Here is an 11,840-nt window from a genome sequence, read left to right on the forward strand (position 1 = left end):
TACATGTTGATCATATCAACATGTTTCTATACTACATCTAATGTATGTAAAATATAATAGATCAGATCTATTACCTTGCAAGTTAGACGTTCTAACTTTGTTGATCCAGACTTGAGAATGATATTGTGAGCCGCACATGCATCTGACCTCTAGGAGTCATCCATATGAGCCCACGAATCATGATCAGAAGTCCTGATCCAGGAAATAGCACAGTATGCTAGTACTATTCTGATCCTTCTTCGATGATCGATCAGATGCCTCCTTCTTCTTGATTTGGACTCTTCCAAAGATGAGAAGTAGGAGAAGAAGTTTTAGATATGAGACACTCTTAGAAAACTCACAGATGGAGAAAGAGAAGAGGTGAACTCAGCAATCCTAGAAGAAGACCCTCTTCTTCTTCTCTTTGCTCTAACCCAGACACTTAGTTTTGTGTCTATTACATCTCTACGCCCAAACACTCTTTCTCCCTAATTTTTACATTCCCTAAAGGTATCTCAATTCTCTATAATTTACAAAAATATTAAGAAGAAATTCATCTTAAATAAAGAGATATGAAGAATCCTTGTCTAGGTCAAATACCTAGTCAAGAAAAATTCAAATAGGATAAGACAAGTGGTGCCCAACTCTTGGGTGCCCTCTCCTTCTTTTTCTACCATGGACCACTAGCAAAGGGTGCAAAATATGTGCCATAAAACCCATAAAAATCTCAAAAAAAATCTAGGTAAAATCAGTGCCATAAGGAAAGAGTTTTGGTTTCCTAAAATTCTATCTCATAGAATTTGAAATCCAAACTAATTTCTACTTTGACTTGGTCCACAACCACATTCCATGTAAGAGAGAAAGAGTGAAAAGTTTTTGACATGCGTGAAGACCTGGGAGAGAAGGTTTTGTCACACAAAATAAGAGAGAGTGGGCGTGGGGGCCTAAGGTGGCGCAAGGTGGAATCCTAGTCTTACTAGGATTCAATCTATGACTTGTTCAAATTTAGTTTCTCAAACCAAATCAAACCAAAATTAAATCAACCCAATTAAAATAAGTCTTAATCTAATTAAGAATCTAATTTAATCAAATTAAATTAAATTTAAATTTAATTTAATTTTTTAATCGAATTAGAAATTAGGTTGGCCCAAGTCCTAATTGAACTAGGACTAGTTTTTTTTTGTACTTGGCTTATCCAATAAACTAATTGAACTTGATCTAATCAAGTCCAAATCAAATCTAATTAAATCATATTTAATTAGACTTAATCTTAGCCTATTGACTTAATCAAATTAAGCCAATTAGCAATTAAATTACTAATCGATCCTCCTGCAACACTTGCACTAGGTTAAATATCAATCGTATTGATCGTTTAACCCTAGAACGATTCTTAATCGTTGATCAACCATCTGATTAAATCATAAACTCTAATGTGTGTAACTTCATAGGTTTGAATCTAAGTCGGTAGCACAGAAATAAATTTTTATACCAATCGAAGTAACCATCTAGCAATAGTACCTGACATCTGGATAGGTCGAATGTGTAGAACAACATCCTTAGAACCCATGCAGATATAGTTTTCATATAATTCATCTCCTTGACCAAAATACTTATAGGACATCCCAAAGTTCAACTGTCTACTCTGATCAGGTTGTCCACATTGTATTTCAAAATATCAAATCCATCTGATGGATTACCCTGGCCAAGGTTTTGCTAAATTGAAATATAGCAACTCATTCTTCTCCAACTCTTGAAGTGGTCAATCCTATCTTGATCACACTCTGACTTCACAAGTATTTGACTGTGCCCAGAAGCCTTCCATCACTGAATTAAAAATTCAGTTAGTCCAATACCAAAGCACAGTGAGTTGCTTGCAAGTCATTGAGACGATCTCAAGTCTAAGGGACACTTATACTTATATCCCATCAGAGACATATTCGACAGCAAAATGCTCTGAAGTTGGTCACGTTCAATGATGATGTACCCTTATATCTCACCTGTATGCTATATCAGTATCTCCATACTCCTTGGTTAAGAAAATAACCAACCCATATGGCCTACAGTGACCTATGCTCGATAGAAGCTGTCGTCCTTATTAACAGCCTATCATTTGATCGTGAACAGTTTTAAGGACTAATCGATAAGTCCTCTCTTTATCGAACCTAAATAGTCCTAAGGACTTCATCACAACAACGGAGTTTATTAGAAGATCAAAACTTATGATGAAAATACCAAAAATATATTTTATTTATTAACAAATCAATTACAATACAAGATTGCTCAACCGTCAACAGGTTGACGATTGGCTTTTGAGACATATTTTCTAACATGTCAGAAATATACCAACATACAACATCAACCAGCTAGCTAGTTGACATCAATCATTGCACCATAGCCATTCGTACAATGGAGAATTGACATACTCAGTCCATTCCCTCCGACGTCTGGTCAAAGAAAATTTTTAGTGGTCGTCAAAGATTACTTCATCAAATGGGTGGAAGCTGAACCTCTGGTGTAAATCACTGAAAGTAAGATAGAAGACTTCAACCAGAAGTCAAACATATACAGATTCGATTTGTCACATATCATCATCATCGACAATGGTCAATAATTCGATAATCAAAACTTTAAAGAATTTTGTGCAAAACTTCATATTATGCATAAACTCACTTCAGTCGGCCATCTACAATCTAATGGTGAAATAGAAATAACAAACCGAATGATTCTATATGGTCTGAAAAACTAGATTGAATAAAATCAAAAACCTCTGGATGGAAGAATTATATCCGATCTTATAGGCATATCAGACGACTCCTCGTATACCAATGGAAGAATCACCATTCAACTTGACCTATGGGATAGAAGCAGTAATTCCACTAGAGATTGGATTGCCATCAATGAGAGTCGAATAGTATGCTAAGTCAAATAATTTTGAATGTTGAAGAGCCAACTTGAACTTACTCTCAGAGGATCGACAGCAAGCTCAAATTCAGATGAGCGCATACTGACAAAGAGTAGCCCAATATTACAATACAAAGGTCAAACCAAAGATTTTTCATCCAGGAGATTTGGTCTTGAGGAAAGCAGAAGTTTTAAAACCTTTAGATCAAAAAAAATTATCTTCAAACTGGGAAGGACCTTACAGGGTGGCCAAAACACTTCGTCTGGATATATACCGATTAGAGACTCTTGATGGAACAATTATTCTTTGAACTTGAAATGCTGATAATCTGAAAATATATTATCAACAAAGTTGTTAGCATGTGCAACATAATTGAATTAGAATCATCAGAGTCTGACTTTTCTTCAATGTTCAGTTATCTACAAAAATGATATCAAACTGACTAATAGCCAGCGAATATATATCGATCCCATCTTGATCGAACGACTATGAATATTGATTCAAGTCAAATGACTACTCATGCTGACTTAGCTATGACTGAGTAGAATAATATACTGATTCAATTACAGTTGAACAAAATAATAAACTGATGCGACTTCGGTCGGTCCAAGGATATTCAGCTAAATCCCATCTATCAAATACTTAGAAAAATCTATGCCCAAAGTTTAGTCAACTGACACTCGACTACACTTAAAAAAATTTGTGCCTACAATTCAGTTGGCTAGTATCCAACTAATAGACAGATTCTATAACTTCAACTATTGATTGATATTTGGTTATCTGACTGACATTCAACTATATCGACAATAATGAGGATCAAGTTTAAAAAGGTGATATACAAAGAATTCCATACATAGAAAATCTACAATATTTGAAAATTTTTTTCTTTTCATTCATGAGTAAAAAGGTTACAAAATTGGACCTAAAGTTCAATTACAAAGGTGAGTTGGACTATTGTTCGATTACAAAGAAAAGAAAATTTTCTACACTGGTCACCAATCGATCTCTTCCTCGATATTGTCGGTAGCCGGTGCAACACCAATCTCATGGCCTTCAATAGTAGCCGACTCCGGTATGGCTTCCTCCATAACTAAAACAGACTCTGGTGCAGTCGATACAGCTTCTTCAGTCAGCACTGCTCCTTCAACAACTGCTTCTTCTTCCGAATCAGGGACGGTGATACTGCTTAGGTCCAAATCTGAATATAATTTTTTGACCGCATCTTTACCATCTTCATAGCCAACACAGTAAGAAACATAGCCACTCACAAGGATTTTATTTTTGAAGTCTTTGGATTCTTTGTAATCCTCGACGGCCTACTCCCATGCCCGACTCAAAGCATCCTTGGTCGATTGTGCTTCCTCCTTAATGGAGGCCGACTCTGCATCGGCTAGTGCCAATCTTACTTCGGTGGCCCGATGCTTCTTTCTTTCTTCTTCCAACTCTTTAGCGCAGCCATCACAATCTTTCTAGAGCTGATTAACTTTATGCTTCTTCTTTTTTATTTGAGACTCCTGAGATTTGATAGTCTGCTGTGCCGATTCCAACTTGGCACGAGCCGATTGCAGATCGCCTCTTGCCGACTCCAACTCGGCTCTTACCAACTCCAATTATATCTTCATACGAGAGTTCTCCTCTTGATACTTTGCCTCTCGCTCGATCATCACCTGGAGTCATTCAGTAGCTACAGCTTTCTCGATGCTTGCGATCGCGACTTTCTCCATCCACATTCAACAAAAGTCAGCAATTTTTCGATATCCACTCTTCAATGTCTGCATATCATGTGCTAGTTAAAAGAAAAAGAAGACAAGTCAGATGAAGTAAAAAAATAAAAAAAAAGAGTAAAATGTTGACTTACGTTGAGTATCATCGGATAGAAAGATGAAAATATTTCGAATACAGTTCGATCCTTTCTATTCTCCCTATCAATTGAGAGAAGTGTAGCCTCGATGAACTACTTTACCAATTTTGGGTTGGCTAAGGCCGACTCACCTGCAGAGATCTGGACATTGAAAAGTACTATGAAGCCCGTCGATGACCCGTCATCAGCCAAAATAGCTGGTGCGTTCCCCTTCTCTCTGGTTGGTGGTCACTCACTTGAGGCCACCATCCATTCGGGTGTTGAGGGTGCCCGAGACAGTGTCGGCCCAATTGAAGGTGCTTGAGGTACCGTCGACACCGCTACGGTTGGTTCAAGTTTGGGTGTGGCCGCAGACTCTATCCGACCCCCTATCGATAAGATTATGGTCGATGTTGTCTTCGTTAGAGCTGGTATAATGATCATGACATCATCATCTCTGTTCCCCTCTAGCAGGTGGTGCATCGACCGGTGGAAGCACTGTTGGAGCTAACAATGTGATGACAGGTTCAGCTTCTGGGATGACTACCGATGGAGTGTCAGTCCCTTTCACTGATGCCAACTGTGCCTCAGCCCAACTCTTCTTTGGTGCTCGGGATGATCCGACACCAGTCGCTGCTCTTTTTTTGGCGGTATGCTGTCGAATGTCGGTCACTGAAATCCACACCGCTGGACGCATAACTGTAATCAAAAAGCAAAATGGCTCAGTTACAAAGTTCAAAGACAGATGAAAAATAAAATAAAAATCCAACTAAGCTATACCTAAAGAAGTCACTAGACTAAGTCCGGCTTCATAAAGAGCTTGCTCCATCAGTAGCTCTTGTTGCGTAGGGATTTTCATATCCTTCAATCAGAGAAAATCCTCCCGATCGATGACTTCGATTCGACTATGTTTATTAGGACTTGTTCTTGGATCTCTTGAGGATGAAGGAAAGCCCCAAGATGAAGAAGAAGAAATAAAAAAAAATTAGTTCTTCCACCCATGGATAGCGAAGGAATGCCAGAAATAAAAGACAGATCCTTCCTTAGGTTGAAGAACCACCAATCCTTAGCTTTTGGGTGGAGACGAAGAATAAAAAAAGTATGAAATAGAGAAGGCCGAGGGTTGGTCAGAATCATATGATATAACAAAGTAAAACTGATGATTAACCGAATAAAATTTGGACCTAGATAGGCAGGACAAAGACCGTAATAATCTAGAAGATTCCGAACAAACTTCGGAATAGAAAAATGAAAATCAGCTTGAAGGTCTTCCACATAAACTGCTATCGGATTCGAAGGAGGAGAACTCACCCGACTGTCCAGACCAGATGCAAAAAGCTGAAATTACTTTAGGATACGATATTGTTTCCATAGTTGATCAACGTTGGATCCAGATAAAGAAGACACTTCCATATCTGAATCCAAAGGAGAATCATCAATCAGGTCACCCGATCGACTATCCCGAGGGAGCTCATCTACTCTAACCTTTTCTTATCCTTCTTATTGCTACTAGCCATCGAAAATGACAGGAAAGAAAATCAAAAAAGACTAGAAAAGGAAGAGAAGAAAGAGAAGCCTAACCTGAAACTAAGGGATGATCTGGAGACCACGAAAACACAAAGAAGAAAATTCCTAGACCCCTGAAGCTCTTGATACTCAGAGAAAGCCCTCGTCTGCAAGAGAATGATAAGTAGAAAAGCCAAAAATCCAAATAAAAGTGATATTATATATATAGAGCCCGTCAACGGTCAGGATGGATTTGTTCAGATCAAGATCACACCAGATTTTGATATGTGGCTACATCAAAACCGACCATTGATCAGATGGTTCGACGTACCTACTGCCTGATTGTGCCACATCATCTCAATCCGAGTGAACCGTTAAAAGTCAATAACAATTGGATGCATCGTGGAACTTGTCAGAATCAAATCGATCGGATCGTCCGGCTGCCTAACCGTCTTCTCGAATTAACATCCCAATGATGGTCTCACGATTATTGAAACGATAAAATGACTGGAGACTTTTTGATTTTAGAAGAAATCATTAATGTCTGCAGTTGAATTGGAGCTCGAGATAATATGTGACAACTCTCTTCGTCCAACATGTCAATCCATGTGTCAACTCACACGTCAAGTACTTTGAACTTGGGAGTGGAGGGCAACTGTTGAAACAATTGGATCTACTCCCTCAGATTCATAGTCGGTGAATCCGATACTTAGTCAGGTGCAATGAATGAAACCTTCGACTATCAATCTATTACACTGATACATAGTTGAAGATTTTCAATCAATTTCTATCCGAGACCAATTCAGTTAGAATAATCAACCGACGGTTAGCCGATATACCATAAATATTGATATACAATTAGTACATCATGATTACTAACATACAGTCGGCGCACGTGGACTACTGACATAAAGTCGGTATATCAAAAATCGCCAGCGCAGAAAGTGCATAACGGCTATATACTATGATCATCAAAGGACCTTAACTGCTTATCCTATAATTATATTGTGCCGAAATAAGAGGGATCCATGTATCTAACCATTACAAATGGTTACCAACAGATTATCTATAAAAATAAGGTAAATGAATAGCTTTGGTAAGACATTTCTGAGCTAACACTCTGCCACTTTGAAAATTATATCAGTTGTTCACCACTCCCCACTGACTTAAGCATTAGAGAGTTTCCGCCGGATATAATTTCGGTCTGCGGACTTTTTTATAGATTGCTCTTCATCGGAGCTAGGCGCAATAGGGGATTGGTCGCAACAGATCCAAATCTTAAGTTTAATATCTCCACCCTCATTTGGCAAGAAAGGATTGATTGAATTGATTGATGTCCATTACTCCTAATCCTCCCTCATCTTCTTGAAGACACATTGTGCTCCAATGAATTTTACAAAATACTTCATTGACCATTTTGTCTGAATTCTATAAAGATCTCCAAAACCGTCAATTTTTCTCACAACCCATACAGTTAATTTGGATAAAGACATGCAATGGAGAAGGAGGGCAGTAAGAACAATTAGTCTTCCCCCAGAGGACAGGTATTTCCCTTTACAAGACACGTTATTCTTTCACAATAAAATGGTTGACATTCCATGATGTCTGTGCGCGCGCGCGAGAGAGAGAGAGAGAGAGAAGACCAAATTACCCAGAGAAAACTAGCCCCTGTAATTCAGTGCCACACTCCCAACAAGCTTAACAACTCTTCTTCACTAAAAAGCACATCCAACTTTTGAAAATGGGAGCCGTGAGTGACATTTGGTTAGCAATTTGGATTGACATTGGACAACTAGCTGCGACTTTTGTTGCTTGCCAGAATCAACATGGGATATTTCTTTCCAGAGGATAATTGTGTGGTTTGTGCATCACAAGGCTTGTTGTGATTAAGATCGTTTGTTAATAGTAAATGATTCGCGTGACAGCCTGCATGGCTTACTATAGGCATGCCAGATGAAATGTGTTGCATCTTATCCAAAGAAGAAATCTGACAAATTAGATCTGCGTCTAGCTAAACTGAACACTAGTTATTGAGGGAGCTACATACAGAGTCGAACTACTACGAAACTGATCTCATAAGATCCTCCTGGCTTAGCATACAAATCGTGGAGAACTGATTCAGAGTTTTTTAAGAGCATCAAGCATGCTTTGGCGTGGGCGATACATGGCCTCTAGAGGAATAGCCTTGGCCAAAGTTAGACCCGAGCCTTGTGTTGTCATGTCCACCTCTTCCTTTCCAATCCCTTCCCACTCAAAGCACTGGATCAGAGTTCCCAATGCTAGGCCAACCACCCTCATTCCAAGGCCTTCCCCTGGGCACCTTCTCCTTCCCATCCCAAAGGGGATCATCAACTTCCCTTCCCCCTTCCCACCCTCAAATCTTTCTGGCATGAACTTTGTAGGCTCCTCCCACACCTTGGGGTCCCTGTGAACTGCATATGCATTGACCAGTAGCATCATTCCACGTGGAATATGAAAACCTCCTACACTACAATCTTGGGATGATTCATGAGGCAACAGAAGAGGGCTTGTTGGGTACATCCGAAGAGTTTCGGTGATGACACACTGGAGGTGTGGAAGATTGGAGAGATCCGATTCCTCCAGCAGGCGCTCATTTCCTACTTGTGCGTCAATCTCATCCCTCATCTTCTTCAATGCTTCTGGGTTGTTAAGTAGGAGAGACATCACCCACTCAGTTGTTTCAGCTGTAGTACCTACGCCAGCTCCTAATAAACCCTGTTACAGGAAAATGCTCCATTTGTAAGCTTCAGTGATCGTTGGGAAGCATTCTAGCGTTTATATCACTGGTACAGAAAAAATTAGTTTTTATGTCATTGAATTGCATTTACGTTGCGAGTGGCTGCAACAGTAACTATTCACTATGGTACTGCACAGAAATCAGAAGATCCCAATTAGGTGTAAAAACTAGGTGGATTTCTTGTTTTTGGTGTGCGGATTTTTCTATTGTGGAGCTCAATTTTTTGGATGTTCAAGGCATTGCTCATGCACAAAGTGGTATTAGAATGACACAGAATCTCAGTTAAAAAAGAAAAAGTCAAAAATAATTGATCTATAGTTTTCAATTGAGAATTTTATTTTGGAATAGGTCACTGATAGCACAAATTTTTCCCCCAGGAAAAGAAAAAAATCTCAGGGAAAGTTGATGTTTAACTTTTTGATTGCTTTAATCACTATCGAACTATGTGATTTGAGACAAAGAACTGTTATATCAAGCAGCTTAACATTTTAATGTGCGATTCATGAGCAAAACTCACACAAAAGAGATACAAAGTTGCTGCATAAGTGCATAACTATCGTAATTCTCCTTTTTTCTGCATATGGCACAAAGTGCGACAAAGCCTGGAGTAATATGATTCCCTTATTGACAAGAAAAAAATAAAAGAAGTTAAACAACATCCATTAACTTTGCTAAAGATCATATCTCATCCTTATGCTATTAGAATAATTCTTCAGTTGATCTAGTAATTTTGGATTTTAGGAGTGAGGTGAGAGCACGAGAGGACATGGGCGCCAAATCCCCTGTATCTTGAAGAACTAGATTACTTAGATTATTTGATTGCAGAATAAGTTAATCCGAAATAGATAGACTATCGGAATCTTTATTTACATAGTTTTTGAAATCTACAAATATATGTTTTAGAGTTTGAATTAAATTGAGTACATTAATGAGTCTTGTAAAGATAAAAGCAGGGGACCCTAAATATGGGGAAAATATATCTTTCATCATATGCAGAATATGGCAGTGTACCATATCAATCATCTCATCTTCTTTTTGGAGGCGCTATTTGTCATGCATTTTTTTTTGGTGATTAGCCTACATCAACAAGGTAAAAAATGGATAGAATGAATTAAAGAAGCTAAGATGGCAGCAAGGAACTTACTGTACCAAGTGCTTTGATCACTTCATCGGTGTAGTACCCGGGATCCGTCTCCTGTAGCGATAGCAACACACCCATCATAGTCTTTTTCTCCACCCCTTCCTCCTTGCTTTTCCTCCTGTGCTCGTCCATCAGTCTCTGCATCAATTCATCCCTTTCTTTATGGAACCTCGCCAGCTTCTTGCTGTATCCCTTATAATCGACCCATCTCAGCACTGGAAAGAAGTCAGCCAGATTCGACGCTCCGATCGCTGGCGCGGCCTCCTCCACCAGCTTCCAGTACCTTCTCGCCTCCTCGGAGAACCCCGCCTGCTCCTCCTCCTCGTCGCAGAACCTCTTTCCTGCGATCATCCTCATGATCACGTTCAAAGATAGTGCGATCAACCTCGACTTCACCGCCGCTTTCGCGAACCCGTCCATCGCTTTCGTGGTCTGCCAGTCCCGAACAAGTTGGCGAACCATGGCCCGGACCTCTCCAGCGCGAATCCCGGATAAGGAGTGCAGGCGATGTGTGGAGAAGACCTCGACGGTGGCGATGCGGCGGAGGTTGCGCCAGTGGGGTCCATAGTTGGCTACGGCAAGGGAGATGTAGTTGTAGGTCGGGTGTTTCCAGGAGGGAAGACGGGGACGGTTGGCGAAGGTGATGTCGTGCTTCGAGAGGCACTCTTCGGTGGCAGAAGGGGAGGAGACGAGGATGACAGGGCGGGAGCCGAAGCGGAGGAGGAGGACGGGACCGTGGCGGTCGGCGAGGCGGGCGAGGTTTTGGGGGAGGGGCTTCTTAAGTAGATGGAGGTGACCGATGAAGGGAGGGAGGGAGGGCTGGGTGGGAGGTTCTTCGTGTTCTTGGAGAAGAAGAGGAGTTTAACGAAGAGTAGGAGAGCTAGGAATAGAGAGATGTAGGAGATGGTTCCCATGGTGGAGATGGTAATAGCGGGGGTGAGGAAGTGCTGTTGAAGCTACTGACGGATGGCGGATATGTTTGTCGTCTCTGTTTGCCCGCACTCTATGGTTGATGGAAATTGAATTGAGCTGCTGCGATTATATAACAGCGCGGGTCGTTTGCGGTACCCGCGAAGCACCGGTGCACCGCGCAGATCATTCATCACATAATAGAATACCGCACATGATTATATGCGACATACATCATACAGTACATATCCATATACGGCTATCCATCGTTCGATATATCATACCATATTATGTACCGCCATGCTCATTATGTATGAATTCTCTCAAGTTTTTTTTGGTAACACCAAAAATTCTTTGCCATGCGTACACAACATCATGGATGCGGATGCAGCTGTGGATGGCTATGGTATCCAACAAGGTATATCATATATGACATAATATATTTTTATAATTTTTTTATTTGATAATCATCTATTTTCTAATAATAATTATTAATAAATGTACCTTACTCTGCAGTGTCACGCGTACATCATAGAGCATCCATGCACTTTTGCTAATGCACTACATCTGGTCAAACTGGATCCTCTCGATGCAATGTTGGATTACAGACATTGATGATTTTTTTTTAATCTCTATAATACATCATGTATCGTATTAAAAAGTATTTGGATATATTTGTAAGATAAGTATGAACTGTCTATTTCCACGATTAGTGATGATGTGGTTACGAATGATGGTAAATTTTATGGTGAAAAAGTCGCAACGCTGGTGATCCAAACTGGGGCCTCATGCACAAGGATTCATG

At 40.0% G+C, this 11,840-nt stretch overlaps 1 protein-coding gene across 1 annotated transcript; it reads right to left on the minus strand.

The window, feature by feature from the left end:
• Nucleotides 1-8,215: 8,215 nt before the first annotated feature.
• Nucleotides 8,216-11,145, minus strand: LOC105037565 (cytochrome P450 81Q32). The gene is given in 3 exon segments (XM_010913211.4): nucleotides 8,216-8,963; nucleotides 10,130-10,929; nucleotides 10,932-11,145. Coding segments are annotated over 3 exon segments (1,527 nt in total). The 5' UTR covers nucleotides 11,041-11,145; the 3' UTR covers nucleotides 8,216-8,345.
• Nucleotides 11,146-11,840: the final 695 nt, after the last annotated feature.

This window comes from Elaeis guineensis, chromosome 2 (genome assembly GCF_000442705.2).
Source record: "Elaeis guineensis isolate ETL-2024a chromosome 2, EG11, whole genome shotgun sequence".
Lineage (NCBI taxonomy): Eukaryota > Viridiplantae > Streptophyta > Magnoliopsida > Arecales > Arecaceae > Elaeis > Elaeis guineensis.